Source organism: Ambystoma mexicanum, chromosome 1p (genome assembly GCF_040938575.1).
Source record: "Ambystoma mexicanum isolate Mex_15411 chromosome 1p, UKY_AmexF1_1, whole genome shotgun sequence".
Taxonomy (NCBI): domain Eukaryota; kingdom Metazoa; phylum Chordata; class Amphibia; order Caudata; family Ambystomatidae; genus Ambystoma; species Ambystoma mexicanum.
Window position 1 is genome coordinate 676,262,738 of NC_090921.1, and position 25,780 is coordinate 676,288,517.

Below are 25,780 nucleotides of genomic sequence, written 5' to 3' on the forward strand. Positions count from 1 at the left end.
TTGTTGAGCACACTTCTAAATTCAACTATCACCGATAGTCAATTGGGTCCACTTATAGATGTATAGACAGGCTATTGGGCACACTTCTAAATGTAACTTTCGGGGTGGGTAACTTTCTAAATTCAACTTTCACAGAGAGGCAAGTTGGGCACACAACTAAACGGACTTCTCGCGTTCTGTTCACTTCTAAATGCAACTTCTAAATGCACTTCTGAATTCAACTTTCATATAGAGGCTATTGTGCACACTTCTAAAATGAGCTTCTTAATTCAACTTTTCACAGAGAGGCTGTTGGGCACACTTCTAAATTCACAATTAGTCTATTGGGTACACTTCTACTTTTGACTTTCCACAGGGAGGCTATTGGGCACACTTCTAAATGCACTTCTTAATTCAACTTTTTACAGGTAGGGACTTGGGTACATTTCTAAATGCACAGAGAGGCAATTGGGCACACTTCTAGATTTAGCGAGGCAATTGGGCACACTTCTAAGAGCACTTTTAAATTCAACTTTTCAGAGAGAGGCAAATGGGTACACTTCTAAGTTCACAGCGAGGCTATTGGGAAGACTTCTAAGTGCACTTTTAAAATCAACTTTCACAGAGAGGCAATTGGGCACACTTCTAAATTTACAGCGCGGCTATTGGGCACACTTCTAGATTCAGCGAAGCTGTTGGGCACATTTCTAAATGCACTTCTTAATTCAACATTTCATAGAGAGGGAAATTGGGCACACTTCTAAATGAACTTCTTAATTCAACTTTTCACAGAGAGGGCAATTGGGCACACATCTAAATGGACTTCTCGCGTTCTATTCACTTCTAAATGCACTTCTAAATTCAACTTTCACATAGAGGCTATTGGGCACACTTCTAAATGAACTTCTTAATTCAACTTTTCACAGAGAGGCAACTTGGGCACACTTCTAAATGAACTTCTTAATTCAACTTTTCACAGAGAGGCAAATTGGGCACACTTCTAAATTCAACTTTTTACAGAGAGGCAAATTGGGCACACCTCTAATGAACTGGGTGCAATTTGAATTTAACTTTCTCAGAGAGGCTATTGGTCACAGCTTATAAGTGCACTTGGGAGCTACTTCTAAATACAGTTGGGTACACTCCTGAATGCAATTGGGTTCAACTTTCTCAGACAGGCTATTGGTCACAACTTCTAAATGCAATTGTGTATACGTCTGAATTCAGCTTCTAAAGTACTTCAAAATCAACTTTCGCGGACAGATACACTTCTAGATTTGCTTTCAAAGAGAGGCTATTAGAGATTCCATCAAGTGTGGCATATGCTAACATTCACACTTCTGCTCAGAGGTGGCGCAGGCTAATTTGTGTGGTTCTCTCGGGTTACTGTACTAGTTATCATTAGACTGCAGGCTATTGAAAGGTAGGTTAGAGTGGCAGGAGCTTTCAGGAGCAGAGTAATTGCTCTACGTCCCACCGAAGCCAGCACTTACAGTTTTGTCGGTGCCTGGTGTCTGTTGGCTTCCTTGGCGTCCCCTGCGGACACCTGCTGACACTCCCTGGAGTCGCCTCTGTTGGAGTCGCCCTTGGCCTCGGGGCCCTTAGCCGCTGGGGCTGCCGGGCGGGGGCTGCCCTGGGAGGACTGGTGATGAAGGGAGGGATGGGCGGGGCAGGAGGCGGGGGGTGGGTGGTACCAGGAAGGGGCTGGCCGCTAGACCCGGAAGGCAGAGCGGATGGCCCAATCAGAGTGCGGGGCGGGCTGGGAGGTGGCCTGAGGGGTGGGAGGGGGGGCCCCGAGGGGACTGGAAGAGGAAGTGGGGAGGGATGGAGGGGAAGACACGGGCTCGAGGTGGCCTGGGGGGGCCTGCAACGAGCGTTGGGATGGGGAGAACAACACTACACGGCCCAATCACGGCACGATGGGTGGGGATGGAGGAGGGCGGGCTCACAAACCAGAAAGGGATGCGGGAGGGAGAGCGGGCAGCAGCGGGCTAAGCAGGGCCTTGGGGGACCTTCTATATGTTAAAAATGGGGTCGGATGGCTCACGGGACACTTCCACTCACCTCGGATTGCCGGTACAAGTGGATCATCGAAGTTAAAGCCCAAAACCTTTGAAGGATGACATAATGAGTAACCATGCAAGTCTTCTCTCCTGTGCCTAGCGCATAGATGATTTTGCATTCAATAGCAGTTCATTATTAATGAGTATTATCAATGCAGCATGCAAACGTTATTTCACTTCTGGGTGCTAGGGGAAACAGTTTACAGTGTGGAAAGCGACCAGATATATTACTCAGAGCTTTCTGAATTGCACATAGTTGTGTTCCAGCCTTAAACTAGGATCGAGGGTATTTCAGAGCCTCGTTACTTTTACTCCCAGAGCGCGGTCTCCACTTTCAAGCTGCTTGAATGATCCCGGATGGTGTCCGGACATTTCATCGAAAACAATTGGTCGACAGGACATTTGGTCGACGTAATTTCGTCGAAAACCAAATGGTTGAATTTTTTTTAATATATATATATATATATTATATTTTTACGGTTGTAGTTTAGGGAAAAAAGGGTTTTTTTTTTTTTAAAAGGGGGGGTTGGGGGGACCCCCCCCCCCCACAAAGAAATGGGGTAAAAATAAATAAATTAAAAATTCGACCATTTGCTTTTCGACCAAATTGGTTCGACCATTTGTCCAGTCGACCAATTTTTTTCAATCAAATGTCTGGTAACCATCCCGGATTGATCAGGTGTGCATTTTCCAACTGGGATGTACTGTGGTCCAGTTTTGAGGGTGACCCAATCGTTTTCTTCAATAGGTTGTGTAAAGTGCAGAACCGTAAATGCAATCCTTGCCGCCACTGGGAGCCAGTGGAGTTCTACCAAAGCTGCTTTAACTTGGTCTGCTTTACAGAGAAGGAACATGGTCAATGATGGTTCCTATAGTTCCAGTGCTAGATAGTTGCATATTATTATCTCAGGTCCGATCACACCAGCAGAAAAGGAACAGGGCTCGCCTTAGAAAGGCAAGTTGTCTCTCCAAAAGGTAGACACTTTCGGTACGAAACAAGGGGTCTGTGCCCGCAACACAGTAAAACGTCTTTCTTTAAATAGTGCACAAATCTCTTCCTATTGGCAGCGAATCTCTATGGAGAATACAAATACAGAGTACAGTTACACAGCAAGTCAAGTCACAATCCGTTTAATTGTACAGTTAGGGCCTCATTACACGGAAGGCGGTAATGGTTAGCGGCCACCGTTAATGGTAACGGTGACCGTTAACCATTGCCGCCTTACTACGAGGTCCCTTAGCGGGTTGGTGCTTTAACGCCTGCTTTTTGCAGGCGTTAAAAACCAACCCGCTAAGGGACCTCGGAGCTAATTACGGCACCGCAAAATTGCGGTGCCGTAATTAGAGCCTTCCCCATTCCCATAGAGCCCTATGGGGCAGAAATGGGAATGGGGAAGGGCAATGGCGGAAGGGGGATTTACCGCCCCACCAACCTTGGAATGGGGCGGTGAATCCCCTTTCTGCCAAGGCGGTGCCCGTAATTTACCGGCATGGTCCAGGGTGCTAATAGCACCCTGGATCACCGCCTTCCGTGTAAGGATGCCCTAGAATGGCAACGGGCTAGCCATATGGCATGTGTCAACATGACTGTATGGTTGCACAGTATGGCAACAGAGCAAGCACAGTATATATGCTTGCATAGTTCATATCGCTATATAGATAAAAAAAAGTCACTCCACTTAAGCACTTGTTACAGATATAGTATAGGTATGAAGGCGCATTGTTCAGACGACCACAAGGATGTGGCTAGTTCCGTTTCACAACTAGTACAGATGAGAGGACGATTCATCGAGTTTATTTTTTGCCTGGATGCCGGCATCAGGAACAATAATTAATTCCAGTTCACAGAAAAGCAAACAAAGGTTTGCTTTGCAACAAGTCTTAATTGTTTCACTTCGTTTTGGATTTGTTTGTGTTCGCCTTCCTCCGAGGCCCGTAGAGGGGTCGGGGGTGGGTAGAAGCCAAAAAATTGAGGAAATAACCGCACAGCAGAGATTCGCACCCGAAGGGATATGATAAGTCATTTATAACACACCTGTACACAAGTGTTTCAAATATTTTTATAGTAGATGTCTAAAAATAATGTTTGCTTTGGAAAAGGGTTGAAGAGCGACTACTTCCTGTCCCACGATATCTCAAATATCTCCCTCCAGGATGGCAATCCCTACTGTGCAAACTATTAGTAGTTGCCTTTTAACCACCAACTGAGCCTTGGACCTTTTTGCTACTATACCATCACCCATGCCCTTGCTAAACCATGACAGCAAGGTAAACAAAATGTATTAAAAACACTGTTTTAGAGGAGTGTTAGCAAAAGTTTCAAACCTTATTTCCAAACGGGCAACATTAACTCCAACCTTTAATGTGGCAAGCATATTTCAAACGCGGCCAAGTAAAAAAAATGTTTCTCTTTATGTACACGTTTTACAATAAAAACAATCAATTCAAACATTGAATACAGTGAATAGTGAAACACTGGGATTAAAATTACCCCCAACATTAACCAATGAATATATTAATACATCTAAAAAATCCTAAGAAATTGATTGTATAGTACAAGGAAAGTAATACAACACAACCTTTTTCCAAACATGCTTATCCCAGTTATAAACTCAACAGAATGCACAAAAAAACAACAACCAAAAAAAGGACATTACACACACATACACGTATACAATACAATAAAGATCAACAGTCTCACTACCCAGAATTCCTTCCACCAACTGGCTCTTAATGCAATGTAATAGAACTTAAACTATTAAAGGGCATCCAGAGTTCTAAATCATGTTCTTCCCGATTCAGTTTACGAAACAAAACGTTCACAAAGTCTGAAATATGCACATCGCTTGCCCAGTTCCCTGTTTTTTCCTCGTTTTGAACAACTTCAGGATCTGCTTTGTCGCGACTACCAGTACTTTATCAATCCTCTGACTATATTGTTTAGCAATCCCACAACTTCCAAGAGTTTGAAAAGGCATTCTAGGAATGTTGATAGATAATATTGTGTGTATATTTTGACCTAGAACAATTCCACAACATATGTACATGGGTGCGCCTCTCTTTTTCACATCCCCCAACTAGTGTCACTATCCATCAAATTCAAACCATGCACTGGAGTCCAGTATAAGCGTCCCTAAATGTTCTGATGTAAGAGTCTCAAATTGAAACCCAATTTACTTCTGAAGCATTCCTGCAGTATCGGCCCCTATTCTCGATCTGTAATTTCACATCCAAAATCTTCCTCTCACATCCCATTTAATTTTTGCTAAGATTCAACAATGAAAGGATCGATAGGCAGAAAGTTGAGCTATGTGGATACCATGCATGGCGATGATGCAAATATAGCATATCCATTCGGCTCACTCCCTATTAGGACAGATAACATGGCCAGCGTCTGTAATAAAAGGGATTTGAGATCCCTAAATCTACCCATCTCCCTGTTACTTAAACCGAACATACGCTGTAATACTGCACAAGGTATCATCTGCCCATCCCGCAATACATCCCCTACCTCAAGAACCCCTTTTGCGATCCAACTACACCTGTTAATACTTTGACCTGCATTATGCCAAAGAGAGGCTTTAAAATGTAGATACAAGCTCCTATCAGAGTTAACCAACCACAAGGTAAGAACTTCTCTAGTCACGTTAGAAGTGTGAAATGTGCCCTTTATATTCAGCATTTTCCCCATTGAGTAGATGTTATTCAAATTAAATGGATAACATCCAACCCTTTCAATTGCTAACCAAACCGGCTCACGTGCATTTGCCATGTTAATTTTAAGCACAGCAGAGGGACGGAATCGGTCATGGTGTCAAGGTGGGCCAATCACAGTAAATCTATTAGATTTCTCAGCAGCATCCCATATGGTGGATCATTCCAGCCTGTTCAACTAACTTTCTCACATTACAGTCCAAAATAAGAGGCTTTTTGCGCTTAATGACTGATCCTCTAATATTAGATGGGGCTCATCACCTGCAATGGTGGTACTTACTGTCTTGTCCACAGCCTTCAGAAAGCTCAGAGTTAAGCAGAACCTACCTTGGTGACTTGACATTTGGGTCATTGGCGATGGCATTTGCATTACACCTGTACCACGTTTTTCCGCTCCATGTAAGTCATTAACTATCAAAAGACTGCTTAAAAAAAACCTACTGGCAGGCACTTGATGTTAAGGCTTGATTAGAGTGAGCTCAAAGAGTACCCATGAAGAGGTGTTTGGGCGGGGCAGGAACTGGGTGAGAATGCCATAGGGTTAGCATGGCCATGGGAAGTCAATGGGTGGGCAAATAACCAAACACCTAAAAGCTGTGTCCCTCTTCATAAGCCATTTCTCCCCATCTGTACTCTAATGCAATAGTTTTGGCTTATAAAAAGCGCATGCACCACCTAACAACCCAAACTAAAAAGGCTATTGCCAATACAGCAGGCTGTAGATTGCGGTCTACCCCTTAGAGCAGTGCTGAGAGGGTAGGTGCACTATGCACTATACTAATGTGCACTAACATGGATTGTTAAATAACGTAATAGAGGAATCCCCAGTTTACCATTCGGATCTCAAGTATTTGCTCTAAATGCAGCCTTTTTCGTGGTTCGCACTGTCAAAAAGTCCTTATAACAAACTGAACTCATTCTATTGTGAGGTTATTCAATATATTTCCTGGCAATTCCTGATATCGCCCACAGACAGAGGATTCGCTATCCATATATAGAGCCCATGGACAGAAAACCCACTACTCCATTGAAGGTCCAGTTGCATTGCATCCACTGCTAACTGTAAAGCCCACTAGCACAGGCCCTTCTCAACTGGAACCCATAGAAAAAGCACACTGCTCTACTGTGGAGCTTACTGGCGGTTCCCACTGTGCAACTCTCTAGCCTACATGTAGAGTCATCTGCACAACTGCAGGGCCCATAGGACCAGCAGCTGCTCAACATAAGGAGGTTGCTCACAGAGTTCAGAATACAAGACCGGTCTTGCAGCAGGGGGGAGGAAACGGAAAGCAAAACTCAAACCCGTTACTTATTGCATTTTACATTTTTTGGGCATGAATGATATAAAAATCTTTAAGTTCGTGTTTGCTGAAGCAGAACATTAGTAATAAACATAATACAAAGACTTACTTTCCAACTGCCAGCTCAGGTCCGATTCACCTTAACTGGTCGGAAACCCTCTTTTCTGTCTCTCACTTTTATTACTCTGCCAATTCGTATGTCTTCTCTGTGCCAGCTGAGCCGCTTTGTTGCACAGTATCACCTTCATGCCCAGATTAGTTTTCTCCAATCTGTAACCCTGCTGAATCCCTCCACTGTGGTCAGCAGTAGCTTAACCCAGTGGAACCTCGACCAGTCACTTCTTCCAGGCTTCTGATGATCAGATCCAGCTTCCCCCAATTGGATTGTTCCAGTAGCTCATCCCTCTGGGAAACATACAAAACCGTTACTTTCCCCCTACACAGTATGCCGACTCCCATTACTGGCCCCAAGCGGAGCAGGGGTGTCCCCGGCTTACCATTACGGTAAGCAGCACATGGAAGGGCAAAAAAAAAAAAATAAAAAAAAGAGGAGCCAGCAGTTTCAGCACCGCCACATGTATGTGGGAGGAATTGACACCACAGGGGTACAAGGCAGTCGGCGGCGCACACAGAAGTGCGCCACAGTAAAGGTAAGTGGGTTTGGGGTGGGTGCGGGTTGGAGGATTGCGGGCCGAGGCATGCAGGCAAAAGTGATCTGATCACTGCGTCAAGCCGTAATTGTATTCAACATTTTCGGCAGAGGAATTACAGGCGGTGCACCGATCACATAGATCCTCACTCTGTTGTCTTTTACCACAAGCTTAATTTCAAAAAAATGATATCTAGTATAAGCCCAGGAGCATGATTAGCCAGTGCAAAGACACCAGATATCTTTTACCTGGTCTATGGTGTGCAGAAAACAAGTCTGCATGGGCACATTGTCATGCCAGCTTGTATGGTCTCTGTAAAAACTAGAGGTATGGAGGTGTGAGCTAGATTAAGCCATTTAGTGTAAAATCCCTGGCTCTGGTTCAGCTCAAGTGCCTTAGTGAAAGAAGAGCCAAGCCAAAATCACCTCATCTCATCTCTGTTAAATTCACAGAGTAAATTAAAGTGACACTACCACCCAGTGACAGTTAAATGAACTGCATGCAATCATCTACTTGCACAGAATAGTTGATCAGGAATTGCATATTGGTGCAAAAGATGCCCTGGGAGCATGTGTGGTCTGAAACACAAATTCACATACTGTACAACTAGAAAACGTGCCTTCTACACTTGCCCAATCTATACAATCCTAGGTAAATCACTACATGAATTTGGCTGCATTATTGGGATCACTGAGAAGCAACTCTGTACAATGTGTAATACACAAAAAGCCCCACTTGCATATAAAGCATTACATTAAGAGAATACAAATATTGATAAGTTATATTCTGCACTCAACAAGCTTAAAGTATTCCTTAATTAGCACATGGTCACTTAAAAGCTATACTTCTTTTATAATGGAAAGGCACAACTGATTGCTGGGCAAGAGGATTTGCCAGAAAGGGCAATTTCTCCTATTCTCCACCCGGGCTGTAGGTAGTGGTCATAGTATATCCATGTATTACCCAGTTTGTGCACGAGGACGTAAGTCACACTTGTCTTGGGCAAGAGGATGCTTGCCTAGAAATTAGGCTTCCCACCTGTCACAAGGCCTTTAGTTTTTGTCCTTGTTCTCCCACTATCCCCGACATATGGCAGCTACCTCTTCTTCCAACGTGTGCATGCTGAAAGATTGAAGATAGCTCCCTGTGGTTCAAGCCCACCAGAGGTTGTTCACAATACCCAGCACCAGGCCTGTAAGAAACAATGACCCCAAGTAACATTTTTGTTGTTGTGTGTCCAGGTCCTTGCAGGTACAGTTGCAAAGCACATGGAATTATTTAGACTAACATTACTTTGCACTCTAGTACTTATCGAGTTCGATTCAGGATTGTGCAATTAAAGAGGTTTGCATAGTGTAAGATTGTATGTATTCGTCAGCTTGGTTTATATTGTGATGTGTATTTTTAGGTCATCTTTAGGAAACAAAAGCACCATTCTAGCGCCTTAAAACCATACATCGACACATTTATATCAGGTAACGATGAAAGATGTGGGCAAGTGTCTTCTGTGCAGAAAATGTGGTCTCCTGGACAAATAATGCATCTCAGATTGCCATATCTTTCAACATTGGGATGCATCACATATGCATTTGTTTTGTGGTGGCTAGGAGGAAGATAGTAGGTATTTGTTTTTTGTTGTGGGGGTTGAGGAGGCAGGGTGACTGATATGGGGGTTTTGTGTGGAGGGTGGGTAGGCAGACAGCAAGGTATGCATCTTTTTCCATCTCAGTTCATGTCTGGGTACTAGACTCAAGTCAGGCCCCATGGCGGGTTCTAGCTAGTACTCCTTTGCCCGCGCCCCCTCCCCCCCGCCACTAGTAAAAGCCTACCCATGCTTTTGGCTCACAACCAAGCAAACCCAGAGGCCGGCAAGCACTATCCCGCTATAAAGTGGATCAGAGGCATTAACAAATGCAAGGATCTGAATGTGGAAACCCCATCCCGTAGAGCAGATTGTCTCACATCTTCCACAATCAAATATTCTCTGATGCACAAAATAGGGGCAAGAATGTTTCGCAGAGTTTACTACATAAAGAAGCCCACCTTCAAAGTTTATTAACCAGGGCATCCATCTACCAAGTGCTATCCAACTAAACCACTTTCATACCACACATTATTAACCCAAAGCTTCCAAATTCAATCCAATCTAAAGTGTTGGGGGGCACCCTGAAAACACACCTGTTGACCTGCAACCACTACAAACCTCAACACTCTAACCATAATTCACTTAACGCTCAACTGATGCTGCAGAAAGGGAACTATTTCAGAACCTGGTCATCCCACAGCAAGCACCCCACTTACTCCACCTGGGGACTATAAGGTAATATATCAATCGCCCACTCCCCAAAAAACAAAACGTAGATTAGGTTCAGGAGGCTATAAACAGAGATTCTGCCACAAGAAAACAGTGTCCGTGCAAACTATACCAGGCTTGGGAAGGGAGCATAGCTAAGGAAAAACATCTCAGGCACCCCAACAACGCCAAGAATATTTGCAAAGTACAGGGAGCAAAGAGAACCTGGCTCTCATAGTTGTACAGTGTTTAGACATGTCGGTTTCCTGGCAGGCGAAAAATCGGAATTAGTGCTATATTCGCTTACGTTACACGTTGGGTGCTTTAAGCAGATAGCAGGTGTGTACCCTGCGCAATAGTTGCCCCCTTGGCACTTTATGCCGCTTGATAAAAACAGGTCATGTAAAACCACAAGACGAGGAGTGCTATCCGCACAGCAGCATCTGCGTTCGATTGACGAGATCATAAGGGATTTACAGGAAAATGAAAGTGAATGTATAAGTGAAGTGCTCTTTATATAAAAACGGTTACTAAATTGAGTCTCAGCATAACACACAATCTCACCACTTGCCCAATGGCAGCTGTCTGGGTGACAACGCCTAATCTAGAACAGGGCTCCGGCTAGGGGCCTAAACTAGACCTTGTCGAGGGAACAGAAAAGCACAAACATCTCTAAAAGCTTGCCGAGCGTTTGAGAGGCGATTCGTAGTGCGCTGGATTAACCAAGTGACATCCTGCGGAAGAGGGCTCTACCACGGAGAATGAGTCCCCGAAGAAACCACAAGCACAGACAGGAACTTGCAGCGAGAGGATGGGGCCAGACAAGACCAACAGTCTTTCCTTGGGTCTGGACAGGAAGAAGAGCTGGTTACATGCTCTTGAGGGGAGTGGGAGGGGTGGAGGGAGTATAGAAACCAGTGACAGTCAACGAAGATGGAGGAGGAAATAAATAAAAATAAATTTAAAAAAAAAAAAAAAAAAAAAAAAAAAGAAAAAACAACATAGCTGTGGGGCAGGGTTCTGAAGCATTTTCTGATTGTAGGGGCATCACAATGACAATCAAAACATAGAAGAGGAGATGCTTGGTGGAGTGGGTCAATTACGATCAGCTGGATCTAAATTCAGCAGTCTAGGCACCAATTAAAGCTGTAACACGAGAGTGGTAAGGAGGTTTACCATGCAAATGGGTGTAGAATACATGCATACACCTCTAACATAGGGAGGCGAGAGATGTACTTGAAAATATCGATGTCTAAATCCCTCTCGGCCCCCCCACATTTACATTTTTGCGTAACGAGATTCTCAGATGAGACTCTAAATCACTAATTATTAAACATTAACAACGTGTACTTGCTTTATTTTCTTAGATGTAACCTATTGGTCATAAAATGACGCCGGAGCAAGAATAGGGCCTATGGCTGCTATAGCCCGAATATTGTGCTCAAAGGCAGACGTGGCACAAACACCTCAAAGATGTAGAAAAAAAGAAATGAAAAGCGAGATCAAGTGTCAATAGGTATCATGTTGGGAGGGTGAAAATTCCCAGTTACGGCGATTGCAAAAATATAAACGCTGGGTGCCCTCAGACTGGGACTGGGTAAGAGTCATAACATGATGCGGTGTAAAGTCAGATACGCCCACCAAATGATTTTAGAAGTGGCTATTTTTTTCAAAATGCTATCCAATGGGCGGGATTCTGTGCCATCAATGAATGGGACTGACGAGTGGATCTCAAGTCATCCTATGTTCGAGAAGCTCATTGCCGAAGTTGTACTGCTTGCAATCTGACACTTGTAGATTTGCTTTTTTTTTTTAGTTATGAATGTATGACTACAAACCCCATAATGCAACTTGGACTCATTAAATAAGACGATCAGCATAGCCTCTAAGGGGTAACTAAAACGTATAGCTCTAGGTCTATAAAGGCGGCGGCTTAACGAATGTTGGCAATTAAAATATTACATAGATTTCATAGATGGGCCTATCAAAACGGTGGTAAAGAAAACCTCTACTTTAATACATTAAAATTCACTCTCAAAATAGGATTAGAACCAGGCCTCAAAGCACCTATTAGAAAAAAAATGCTTTAATACCACCCCCAACCCCGACCCGCCAAACGGAAGCTTGGACGAAACCTTTGAGCAATGTGCACTGCTGCACGACAGTCGCGTGCGCAGAGTGGCACGTATTCACGTCCTCTGCTCTGCGCTGCCAATGCAAAGACTAGGAGTCACCATTCGCTAGCGAAGGGGGCGGAGCCTACAGGCACTTCAAACAATGAGGCGGTATTGAAGTTCTGTCGGTGAGATGTGGGTGGAGTTTACGTGCCACTGGCGTACAGGGTACGACGCCTGTCACTGACGAGGGCGGCTCTCGCTTCTGTGGAGGGCGTGGCCTTATAGGCGGTGCTGCACGGGGAAGGCGGGATCTTTGCGGTGCGTCTAAAAGGGAGGGCGTGGCCATCGCTGGGACACGTCACTTTCTGGAGCTTTACATTTGTGCGAAGCGGAAGCTTCTCAATGGAGAACCGTCTTCCGGCTCTGTAAACATGCCGGCGGCGAGCGGTGTGCGAGTTCTGAGGAAGAGAAGATTCTGGGTCTTCACCGCGGCGCTGTTGTGTAGCCTCCACGCCGGGGCTCCATCGGATCCCCAACCACCCGGCTCGGCCGCGCACAGATGCTTTTGTCAAGTAACCGGCTTCCTCGACGACTGTACCTGCGACGTGGAAACGATCGACGGTTTCAATAACGGCCAGCTCTTCCCTCAGCTGAAGAAGCTCCTGGAGCGCGATTACTTCCGATACTACCGGGTCAACCTCAAGAAGCCGTGCCCCTTCTGGCGCCAGGAGAGCCATTGCGGGCTAAGGGACTGCGCTGTGCGTCCCTGCGAGGGCAATGCCGTGCCGCCCGGCCTCAAGTACTCGGAGATGGCCAATAAGCACCCTAGCTGCTCCAAACCGGAATGCGAAGTAGACAGGCCGCCCGGTGCCAAACAAAGCCAGGCGGCGGGGGTTGGCGGCGAGGGCAAGCAGTCAGCTGGGGAGGGGACCCATCAGTTGGCGACAGAGAATGGGTCGGTGGGTGGCGAGAACGAGCAGCCCCTGAACTCGGAGAGAGGTCAATCCCAACAGGGTGCAGAATGTGAACGGGCAAAGCAGCTAGGGGCAGTGGATGGGTCCTTGAGTGTCGAAACCCAACGAGCCGTGCTGCAGTGGACCCGGCACGATGATTCATCTGACAGTTTTTGCGAGGCAGACGATGAAACTTGTCCTGACGCAGAGTACGTGGACCTGCTCCTGAACCCAGAGCGCTACACTGGCTACAAGGGACCAGATGCCTGGAAAATCTGGAACAGCATCTACGAGGAGAATTGCTTCAAGCCACAGGCCATAAAGCGACCCCTGAACCCAATGGGGTCTAACCGTGGTTCCGCTGAGGAGGGTGACACTTTCTACCGCTGGCTCGAGGGCCTGTGTGTGGAAAAAAGGGCTTTCTATAAACTCATTTCTGGACTACATGCCAGCATCAATGTGCACCTGTGTGCCAGGTACCTCCTGCGGGACACTTGGGCAGCACCAACCTGGGGGCCAAATGTGGCAGAGTTTCAACAGAGATTTGACCCCATTCTGACCAAAGGTGAGGGGCCACGCCGGCTGAAGAACCTTTACTTTCTTTACCTCATCGAGCTGCGTGCAGCTTCCAAAGTATTGCCATATTTTGAGCGCCCCGGTACCCACCTCTTCACTGGCAACACCAGTGTAGATGAGGAGACAAAGCGACTTTTGATCCAGGTCCTCCACGCAGCCCGGGCTTTTCCACTGCACTTTGATGAGAACTCTCTCTTCACCGGGAGCAAAAAGGAGGCAAAAAAACTGAAGGAGGAATTCAGACTGCACTTCCGGAACATATCACACATCATGGATTGTGTAGGCTGTATCAAGTGTCGCCTGTGGGGGAAACTACAAACGCAAGGCCTGGGCACTGCACTCAAGATTCTCTTTTCTGAGAAACAAATTGAAAATTTGCCAGATAGTGGTCCATCCTATGGCTTCCAACTCACCCGCCAAGAGATTGTGGCCTTTTTCAATGCTTTTGGGCGGATTGCAACAAGTGTGTATGAACTGGAGCGCTTCCGGGACATTCTGCAGCATGAACAATGATTGTATGTGAGGACACACAGGATTCCCTCTTACTGTTTACAGCTGGACAGGTCATGAACTTTTGAAAATAAACTAGTTTTGTTTGCTCCAGAGAAGAGGCTGCCATTCTAAGCACCCACACAGGGCCATGTTGGTAGCGGCTTAGGGTCCTCCTTAATAATAGCAATGTGCCTGTAGTGAGATGGATACAACTTTGAGAAGAAGCCGGTTTCTCCTTTTTGTAATAGACCATATACGCTCTCCCATTTGGTACATATACTTTCCAGTTCAACAAAATGATTTGGCGATAACAAAATGTGACGGTCCAAAATGCTAGATATCCCTCTTTGTAAGGGACCAAGAAGAGGGGAGGGGTGGTAGTAGTAGTAAGGCTGCTATTGCTTCAAAGAGCAGTTTAAAAAAGTCCCCCAATTTTCTTTAACTAAGAGAATGTTCTAGCCTCAATTTGTTTGAGGAACGGTTTGCAATTTTGACCTTGGGTGATTTGAATGTTTTTTGTAGGATAGTTAAATTTGTTTCAGGGACATGTCACACACTAAAGTAGACATGGCATAGTATAATGCAAATAAACACTGGTAAATATTACATGGCACTCATTTTATTGACCTTAATAGACTGGCAGTGTGGGCTCTGTCATTATTCAGTAAGATTGCAGTTGGCCCACAAAGCTTACCTCACCTCACGTTTTTCTCTATTAGAGTCTGGGCAGCAAACTTAAGAGTTCCTATGTTTAAGGCCACAGGGATGCCCACAAGCTCAGTGTTGACTGTTTTTTTTTTCTTTTTAGACAGATACGCCTTTGTCATGACAAAATGTGAAAAAGTGCACAATACCGTTCCAGGGTGAAAATACATTACGCAAGTAGGATTGTCTTACTGGGCTATATGGAGAGTAAATATTTGCACTGCAAGGTGTGCAGGGGACCAAAACAAGCTGAAGAGGGAGGAGAAGCGCCCAGATCTCTAGTCAAGCGAGTAACTCTTTAAATGGAAGATGCTGCCGGGCGGGATAAATTAAGCAACTGGAGTACTCTGAGCAGAAACGCAATATCCATTGGACCAATGTGTCTGCACTCAGTGAATGTTATGTATTAAGCCACTTTGGGGGGGAAGAATGAATGTTTTCTTTATGGTGCAGTTCCAGACATGCGCCTAGAATCTGTCATCTTTGCAGTATTGCACTATACATGTCTTTACATTGTCCAGATTTTGTGCACATTTATTTGTATATTGTGTATAATTTAGATATTTACTGTGGTTTTTCCGATTCCTGTGCCCAGAAAAAAGCTGATCTAATAAAAGGAATGAATTGATAAACTGGGCCTCTGGTGTACATCCGGTGTTGTAGTCTTACTAAGGGATGTTTAGCATATACAGCAGCTCTGATGTAGAAGTCTTTAAAAGAGACCCGTTAGGGCTACAGAAATATCTATAGATCCGAGTAGCAAGTACAAACCAACATGGTTCGACCAGGGTGCAAAATATTAAGCGCAGTGTTAGTAGGCACACAAGTCACCACCAATTGTAAAAAAAACGATTTAAAAAAAAGGCAGTGCATTGGGTGTAGCCCTAGTGAAAACTAGGGAAGTTGTCAAAGCTGAAGTTTTATTTGCATTAGGATTGGGGATTCACCATGCCATTGTAACAGTGGGTCATAGCATGTGGTCTAAGAAGATAGGGAATTAAGTTAACTGCCTGCACAGACAAGGCCAGATAACAAAAAGAGTACCAATACGTTGGGTAACTTCAGCTCCCCCAATGGCAGCAGGTGGAATTTGAAAGGTAGTGCCATTTGAAAACAAAATATATTGTTCTTAATGCACATTTAGATTACAAGGAAATGTGCATCAGATCATTATCCATTGTTCCACCTATTATATTACGGAAGAGATTCGTGTTGGAGCCCCAATTGTCTGCTCCGTTTTGAACTGGTATACATGCTAGCATTCACAGTAGTCTGACATACTACTTCACATGCAAACAATTTAGGGGCACAACTGGCTGCCTAAGAAGCAGTGAAAACAAAATTGCTTGCTGCAATAGACAGCAGTTAGCTGCAGGACCCAATTTGTCACATCGGTCACTGCCTCACAAATGCCTTTTTGAAACTCTGAACTGCGTCAGACTAACTTGTTCCAGTGCACACCCAGCTCAGAAATTGCATGCCTGGTGTCTAGTTGGAGGCTTGAAGCGAGACACCAGCAGATCATCAAAAGGTCAAAATAGCAAAGTGGTCCCCTAGAAGTAGGTATGTTTGTGCAAACCTGAATATGAAGTTACTGTAATTCTACAGCCAGCAGCTAGGCCTAGAAGAAGTGTTGGTGGAAGTCCTCACTTGGCAATAATCCAGGAGGAGCAGCTATGCCTTTACGTTGGCAGTGGTCTGAGAGTTAGCCAGCGTGGAGATTGCAGGTCTCTCGTGGAAAGTTTGGTGGTGGTTCCTAGCTGAGTTTTCTGGCTATCGTTTTGCTTCAGTCCTGGCGGCTAACTGGCAGATCCAGCTTTTAGTAGGGTATTGGCGCAGAGTATAATGTTCCCATTGCCTTTCAGAACAGCCTAGGGGTTTTGTAAAGGTGTGCTGGGTGCCAGGAACAAATAAGGCTGATCAAACCATGTGGACGAGGGTGCTTAATTTTTGTTGGCAATTCTTTTTAGCTTCTGACAGTTTGAGAGACAATCGTACCTCTAGGGAGTGTTTATATGACTATTTAGATCTCTTTTTCAGATGAGCCTTTGACTTCTGGTTGATCAGCATCTCAGCTGGGAGGTTGTACTCATGGAAGGGATTTGTTTTCTTTTGACAGAGCAACAATCTTAATTTTTTAAAATGGCATCTTCACTGTCTTAATGGGTTGAACATTTTTTTTAATACTACCTAGGTTCGATCATGTACGGTTTAGGAAACGTGTTAACCTCCTGTACGACCCAACAAACATCCAAGACAGTGGTTAAGCCAGAAGTCATGTGCAACCTAGTTACTAATCTAAACCTACTTGCACTCACACAGGTCTATGGAGAGATGTGTATTGGTTTGTGAGAAGTCCCATACACCTTTGCCTCGGAGCAGGTTTGTGAATTGCTAAATAGCTTCCCACCACTTGAATACACTTAAATTAAGGTTTGCCAGTATTCACAGTGAGGGATGCTGCACTGTGGGATCTGTCCTGAGTACATCCCTTTCAGAGTTCCCCAGAGCTAGCCTATTACACCTCACGCCAGCACCGCAACCACACACGGCCATAAGACAGGAATAGACTGGGAATGTAATATAAGATGGATAGGCTTAATGAAAGCTTGGTCCCACAACCTTCAAGGCATTTTGGTCTAGGTAGGTTCAAAGAGAAAAACCAGTGACGGGGAACCACTCATTTCGGGATAGAGTTCTAGAACCTCAACCAAAGTCCATCCCATGAGGATGGGTCACCTCCCTATATAAGACCCTCGTTTTAGGAGGGGGTTCTGGAGTGCAATGAAGGAGGGTGCAAGACCAAGTGCGATGAACAGTGAGAAAGTTGGAGTCTAGCATGTAAGGAGGTGTTAAGACAGCTGGATGATAATGGCAAGAGAGGGGGGTGAAGAGAAAAAGGAGCTTGGGATGAGAGATGCAGAGACTGGTTGGGACCAACCCCAGGAAAGGAGAACCACTGAGCTCGGTGAAAAGTTGGATATGTTGGGCCAATTCAGGATCTAGAGACAGCAGGAGTACAAACATGGGAAGGCCAGATAAACTGTACAAATCCAGGGAGAAAAGACCTTTGAGTGGGAAAAGTATGAGCGGAAGGGTCCTATCTGCATATCTATCCTGAGGTAAAGGTTGCTATTGTACAAACAATTAGTCGAGAAGGGGCTGCACCTTGAGGAAAGTCTACCAGAAAGGATCAGAAACCTCAAATGCCCGAGGGGAATATAGGCAACCCATAACCTGGGACTTACTGAGATATGCTGCTTAGCAATGTGAGAACAGATTTTTCCTGATTTTTCTCTTGGTTTTTGTAAAGACATCCCCTGTACCAGTTCGGTTTGTCCCTCCCATTGACTGTATGAAAGTACCTCATACAGGACAGCCCCCAGTACACCCAACACTGAAAAGTAATCTTCACCAACGGTGGCCTCTTGCTGCAATTTAAAACTGGTTTACTCATGTAGGCCACCAACGCTGCAATACTGAAAGGTAGCCCTCATTCATGAACTGGAACAAGTGCGCCCTACACAGGACACCAACATGGTCCTACTGAAAGGTGGGCTGCACTGTATGCCTGGAATAAAAAGTTTCCCAAACTAAAAACTAAGTCCAATATTGAATTGACACAAATGCTCATTGTACAGAACAAAATGTTTATATTGAAAAGGTTTGCCCCCTGGTATGGTAGGTAATGCTTTACAGAATTAACTCCTTTTTGCCAGCACTCTTTACTCCAGGTCAGGCGCCAGCTCCGAGGATATATCTCCACCTTACCAAAACTCTAAAGCTTAGTTACTTATGTGTGAGTAACAGTATAACTGCATTAGGCATGAATCTTTGCCCACCACCTAGTGATAATATGCAGATTCTGATCCTACAATCCACTGGTTCAATAATATCTTCCAAGCTCGTTATGGAGAAGCAATCCAGGGGAAAATCCACCATTACAGGGTTGCAGAGTTGGGCTGGCAGGGGGGGGGGGCGCGAGCAGGGGTGAAGGAGCGGACGGAAGCCGGTTTAGACTACTGTTGGGCCGGCAGAGCAGTTTTCACGGGGAAACGCCAGTCCTGGGGCTTAAATAGAGCCCTCTGGGGATGAGGAGAGCGGGCGTTCTCTGCCTTGTGCCTGCACTGCACCCCGCCTGGAGCTCTCGGAATTGCCTTGGAGTCTTTTCATGTTGCCCGACCGAGCTGCTGTCTCTGCCTAGGGTGTGCTTCCCCCAGACGAGGAAGGAGCTGACGCAAGGAAGATCTTTGTGCAGGGGCGGCGTTGCTGTAGTGGAAGAACATTTATAACAACTCAACAGCTTCTGTATTTGGAAGGCTATGTCTGACTTTGCAGGCGCAAGGCGTTAGATTACCTATTGGAGTGGAGACGCGCGGTGCCGAGGGACGGCTTTGTTTTATGAGGAGGCATAGCGTTGTGATTAAGACGTAGCGGCTAGTGAGTGTATGGTTGCCGAGGCCCGGGTATGAAGAGAAGCATTAGCATTGCGGCTACCGCATGAGGGCCTTGCATTGAACTTGCCATTAGGAACACTCGGGGAAGCAATCTCGGAATTACTATGACAACAAGGCCCGGGGAATGGGGGGGGGGAGAGGGGGGCGAAAGAGGACCGGGTTTTTGAGGATTTGGATCCAGCTACGTTAGAAGCGGTTATTGCTTTACTCCAAGGAAATGAACTGGGCTCTGCGCTGGGGGCCCTCACAGGAAATGGTGGGGGTACAGGGTGGGGTGGCTTGAGGTGGTAGAGGGTGATGCAGTGAAACCTCCAAACATGAGGCCATGGGGGAAGAACGTGCCCCCCAGGCCGGCGTTCCTTCCAGTGAAGAAGAAAAAAAAAGGGGGGGGGGGGGAGGGAAGGACAGCCTCAAACACCACCCTATCCCCCACCCCCCACAGCAGGGCCAACAATGGTGCTACCCAATCAACCCCAAGAGGTAGGCAACACCATCAGTGCAGTGGGCATTGGGAGCTGGAAGAAAGGGGGGGGGGGGTAATGATGCAGACAGCAATGAGAATTGGTGTTCTACCGGGTCCCTGTGGGGGATGGTGCAGTCGGGCTGTGGGGACTAATGGGGTCCATGGTATAGGTTTCAGGTGGGGGCCCACTGGCGTTTTTATGCAAATAAGGGGGCCCATTGCTTGGAACTTGGGGGTCACTAGTTGGGGGGACCCCGGGTCTGCAGGTGCAACAGCAAAGGTGCATGCGCACAGGGTGAACAGGCCTCAGGGGCTCTTAATCCAGCCCTGGTGAGAACGCTGGGGGTGGGGTCGGTGGCCACAGAGGACCAGCATTCAGTGTCCAGGTGAGCAGGCACAAGGGGAAAACAAGGCGGGGGGTTGTTGACAGAGGGGACCATGACAGCGGGTATGGGGGCATTGCAGCCGGGGGCCAGCAGGCAGGTCAAGCCTCCGCCCCATTGCCAGAGACACCCCCGGGAATATTGACATGGCACATACCTATGGAAACTAAGGGAAAAAACACGGAAGGAAAAGAACATTGACATTCTCTATTGGATTATGGAAGGGTGGTGGAATGCAAAGAGGGAAAGAGTGACAAAATAAATGTTGTGGCGAGGTCGCTGGCCAATTGGGTTTTTCAATATTCATGGTAATTCTGCTGGAAATTATGGTTTTATAATCATCTGGTGTTGACCATGTATTAGGATTGTATATTTGGCGCTTGGGTTGGTGTTAAAATGAGCAATTTAGGAGTGCCAAGGCTGGTAATACAACACTGGATTGGGGTACTAGGGCAATGGACCTATGGGCAAGCTGCACCGCGTCTATTCAGTAACAAGGGGGTTCATGCCGGGATGACCGGCGCAGCCTTTTTGGGCTAGCGGGGATGATAAAGGGGCATGTTGGGCCTACAACAAATCTTCCTGCACTAGGCCAGTCTGCAAGTCAAGCATGTCTGTTCATTCTGCAGGATGTCAAGGCATGGAGAAGTCATGCATCAAGCATGGAAAGGAGCAGAATTAAGGTTGTGAGGGGCGGCTTGCCACCAGTGGAACTAACCTCTCCTGTGCGCGTGGAGGTGATAAGGGCACGGGCAACTGGGTACCCCCAGGTGGAGGATGTGATTTTTCTGGTGAATGGTTTCTCGCAGGGCTTCAGGATACCGATAGAGGGGTTACAACCTCCCCCCACCCGGTGCCTGAGAACCAGAGATCGGCACAGAGCCAACCAGTTATACTGGTGGGAAAAGGGGTGAAATTGGTGGAGGGTGGCAGGGCCATTCTCTGTTCCACCGCTAGGGGGGTTATTTTGTTCTCCTCTGGGGATTGTCTTGAAGAAAGAGCCAGTGAAGTACACATTGATTTATAACTTATAATTTCCAAACGGGGCGTCCGTGAACAAAGTCATTGATATTTGCATATGTGCAATAAGATATGTGTCCTTTGATTCTGTGGTGGCAAGGCTGCAAAAAAAAAATGGAGGATGGGGCTTTGCTAGTTTAGGCAGACACTGAGGCCCCCTTTAGGTTGCCTCTGGTGCACCCGCAGGTTTACCACATGTTGGAGTTCCATGTAGAGGGCGAATTCTATGACCATTGTTTACCATTGGGGTGCTCTATTTTATGTGCCTAGTTCGAAAAGTTTAGCACATTCCTGGAGTGGATGCTCAAGAAGCAGTGCGCTGGGGCACAGGTGTTGCATTACGTGGATGACTTTCTATTCATGGGGAGGAAGGGCACCAAGGAGTGCGCCAGGGTACTGGGAACCTTTCAAGAGGTGGCAAAAAGGATGGGGGGGGTCCCCTTTGTGGTGGAGAAAACTGAGGCGCCAACCACCTTTCTTTGTTTACTGGGCATTGAAACGGACAGTGAAGCAGGGGAATGTTGGTTACTGCATGACAAAGTAAGGGATTTCAGCGGGGCGTTATCCACATGCCTGGAGGCCAGAAAGGTGACACTAGGGCAGCTGCAGAGCTTTGTGGGACAGTTACATTTTTCCGTCAGAATCATTGCCATGGGGAGGTCCTTCTCCGGTTCTATTGCAAGGACTATGTCTGGGCTGACAAAGCCACAACAGGTTGTCCAAGGAACAAAAACAGGATTTAATAATTTGGGGAATTGTCATCCTTGATCAATGTATCGGTATCAGGGAAGACAGACTAAAAGGGTATACGAAAGGGCATTTGGACGAAATGGGGCAGGGCTTGCTAGACATCTTCCAGAAAAATGCTGCTACAAGTTAATGCTGCTACAAGTTTCCTGCACTCTAGGGGTGTGCCAATGGGGGCAGCAAGAACAAAGATGGCGGCCATCAGATTCTTTGCAGGGTTAAATGGAAGGTCCCTGCCATCCTCGTATTTTGCTATTTTAAAAAAAAGGTATTGGCGGGTTGGAGGAGGGCAGCGGCACCAGGATGAGATAGTAGGAGGCCTGAGGACACAGAAAAACTGGTATGACTGGTGCAGTTATTGGGGGGTGGGGGGAATGGACAGAGATGACTGGGAGAAAGTGTTATTCAGGGCAGACTTTGTGACAGCTTTTTTGGGGCCTTCAGGATTGATATTATATGGCATTTATAGTGCGCCTGTACAAGTGTTTCTAGGCGCGACAAGGTAGGTGAAAACAGAGGGAGGTCAAAAGAACGATCTTACTAGGACTTGTGTCATTTAGATCGCACAAGTGTGGGGAAGGGGAGAAGTGCCGGGGGGGAGAAGTGCCAGGGGGGGGGAGAAGTGCCAGGGGGGGGGGAGAAGTGGAAGTGCAGTTAACTCACAAGTGCAGAGAGAAGGGACTGTAGGGTTGCAGATACAGGCACTCAAGTGCTGGGGAACCCGGAGGCAGTGCAAGGGCAACTGAACATGCAGGAGCCTGGTCCCGAGTTCATAGGATGACTAGTGTGCATGGTAGTCATGTGCATCAGCAGGGGAGAGGCAGAGAGAAAGCAAAAAGGAGAGTTGCTTCTGGAACCAGAGGCGGCTCTGTTCAAGTTTGAGAGAGGCAAGGAGGCTGTTCCAGAGGGAGGCCTCGGCCGAGGTGATGGATCTGCCCCCCAACTCTCTGCTTGGAGAAGCGTCTGACCCTCAGAGTAGGAGGTGGATGAGAGGAGAGCTCGAGAAGGAAGGTGTTTTAAAAGAGAAAGTTGGAGGTAGACCGGTCTCAGAAAGCCTTGTGGACGAAGCAGACCGTCTTGAAGTTGATCCTTGGAGTCACAGGGAGCGAGTGAAGAGATTTCACAGCTGGAGCGATACGATTCCTGGGCTTGAGGCCAAGGACAAGTCCTGCAGTCCTGTTCTGGATAAGCGGTAACGGTCGAAGAGTAGAGGCAGGAAGATTTAGAAAGAGGCTGTTGCAATAGTCCAGCCTAGGGATGAGGACCAGAGCTCTGGAGACAGTGAGCTTCTGGGGGAAAATGAGAAAAAGAAGAATCCCTCTGAAGAGTTGCAGCTGATAGTTTGACTTCTTAGAGACGTCAGATGTGAGGAGAGAAGGAAAGGGTGGAGTCGTAAACACCAAGGTTCTTAACCTCACAGGAAGAGGGCCCAGAGTGGGCGGCCAGAGAGCTAGGAAAGGAGGGAGCGGGTGTCCCAATGAAGAGGATCTCAGTCTTACTGGCATTAAGGCAGAGATCATTGGCAGCACACCATTCCTGAAATGCAACCAGACAGTCTGGTATGAGAGAAGAAGCCGAGGTAGCTGAGGGGAGCCTGAAAGAGCGGAGTGTCATCCACATAACATCGAACATTGGAACAGAAACTATCGATGCGGTGGGCAAGAGGCGCCAGGTAGTGGTTGAAGAGCCAGGGAGAGAGGTTAGACCCCTTGGGAACACCACAAGTAGGGAGAGATAGAAGAGGGGAAAGACCCCAGTTGGACCAGAGAGGGTCGGTCAGTGAGAAAGGAGGTCAACCAGGCCAGGGCCTGATCAGTAATACCAAGGTTGTCGTGGAGGCGATTGAGCAGGATGGCATGATTGACCTGGGTAACTTTAACAACGCATGCCCGAACAACATGTCTTTCCATGTATCAGTTTAGGAAAATCTTCGAGAGAGAGAGAGCCTTGGATGTGGCGTGACTAGGTGGGTTTGGGTTTTGCCCCACATTAATTCATTCAGAATAGGGGTGGTGTGGGGCAAATCAAGGCATTGGGCAGGTGGCGTTCTCAAGCATATACAGGATACATCAGACCACATCTCCTGTGCTGAATGAGGGATAGTTGCAGGGTTAAGAGACTGTTTCGTGTTTACAAAACACACCCAAAAAAATGGGTTCATGAAAATACTAATATACTCCTTTCGTCTTGTTAATAAAGGAGATGGTGCGGCCAGTGGTATGACTCGTGGGGCACTCATTCGTCCGGAGAATGAAGTGGAGAGTGCACGAAAGACCGGGTCTGATGGACGAGGTGGCAGCGGCGGACATTCACTGGATTTGTCAGGGTGGTGGGGAGGGTCTCCTCTTTCCAGTGTACAGAAATGTTTGTGTATTATTGATATATTTTCTATGTAATGTCAATTTTTTTTTTTTAGAGTGCATTTGTTTGCTATGAGATTAAAAAACGTAGTATTGGCATCCAAAAATGAGGTTAGGGTCTCGTGTATTCTCCTTTCGCCTAAGCATGTCCCCCTTGCTCAGCCCAATGAATGCCTTTCTTATAATTACACTCTCTAACCTGCACTGCACCTGTGGGATGATCTTTCAAAGCGCACACATGAATACATACCCAGCCACTTCTATTATAAGTTTCATATTGTGTTCTTTTGGTTCCCGATAACATGTTGGATACAATCGGGGCTATATTTACTCCTTCATGCGGAAAGATGTTGGATAACATGCAACCCACAAACGCAGGCGAAGTCAAGTTTAAAAAGAGCATAGTCGCTAAAATTAATTCCACTTATCCTGGAGGGAGGGGACGCCAAGGCAAATTAAAATAGGAACACAGAGCAACCGTGAATTAAGTGCACGGATTGTTCCAACTGTAGTGGGCATACTATATGGCCATAAATGCGGAGATAAGAGTTTCATGGAACAGCTAAGAGAGAGTTTAAGACCCATTCACTCATTCAGCGCGCGTTAGTAGTCGTTCGGTCTGGTCAGTTCTCGAGTGTCGTTTTGAACAGCAAATGTTGCTAGAATACCCAACCTGTAATTACTTTTGAATACATGTTATACATTGTTTCCCAATGTAAATATCGAGTCCCCCACAGGTGCAGGGCCAGCGCCACAGACGCACTCACGATGGCCCTGCTGCTGGTTTGGCTTTCACACAGAGCACACTGCGCGCACGCACGCACGTACCTGCTCACAGAACTGCTCCCCCTGGATTCCTAGACACCCGGGCTGCCACACCTCGGCGGTTTCTGTCCGTTTGGATCCCCCGATTAGAGCTACAGCAGGTGCCTCGAGAAGGAGGGGGTGGGGGGTTGGTAACGGAGACACGGTCAGTAGAGTACTGACTACACCTGGAAGCAGTGCTGCAAATGGACGACTTTTACTGGGGCGCTCCCCTGCCCCACTCTGCGCGCAAGGGCGTGGCGGATGGTCCGTAGTGTGGGCGGAGCTACGGGTCAAATAATGTGTGCGCCCTGAATATAGGATGCTGGCTGCTTTGATGAGGCGGCCATTCTTACCAAAATTCACTTTCTTTAACGCAAAGATGTCTGATCGGAATTAAAATGTGCATTCCTTCTGAGTATGCAAAGCAAACATCCTGCGCATTTCAGCTGTCAGAATATTCACAATGACAGGAAAATGTGCGCAATGCAAACGTTGGACTCTGTTTGAGTTCGGGCTGCGCTGGTGAGCAAACTTTCAGGTTCAATTTGAAGTCGTTGCATTACACACGGCAGAGTGTCTTCAACTGGGCCTCGGGTCACACACAACGGCGCTCTGGCAAGACAATTTGTACTACAGTACAGCTGTGTGTTCCGAACTAAATCCTTCCCTGCTCAGAAGCGAATATAATGGGGGCCAACAT

The 25,780-nt window shown here is 46.6% G+C and overlaps 2 protein-coding genes across 4 annotated transcripts in view; one reads left to right on the plus strand and one right to left on the minus strand.

Annotated features, from left to right (window-relative positions):
• Window positions 1-25,780, minus strand: part of CERS2 (ceramide synthase 2) — a 272,224-nt gene that overhangs the window by 161,250 nt on the left and 85,194 nt on the right. The window contains exon 1 of one of the 3 annotated variants that reach the window (XM_069649756.1): window positions 25,102-25,203. The exons of the other annotated variants lie outside the window; for them this stretch is intronic. The gene's annotated coding sequence lies outside the window, so the exon portion shown is untranslated. Of the gene's footprint in view, window positions 1-25,101; window positions 25,204-25,780 lie in introns of those variants that run through there. 3 annotated transcript variants of the gene reach the window in all.
• Window positions 12,460-15,475, plus strand: ERO1A (endoplasmic reticulum oxidoreductase 1 alpha). The gene has a single exon (XM_069649753.1). The coding sequence runs from the start codon at window positions 12,549-12,551 to the stop codon at window positions 14,157-14,159; it is 1,611 nt and encodes a 536-aa protein (XP_069505854.1). The 5' UTR covers window positions 12,460-12,548; the 3' UTR covers window positions 14,160-15,475.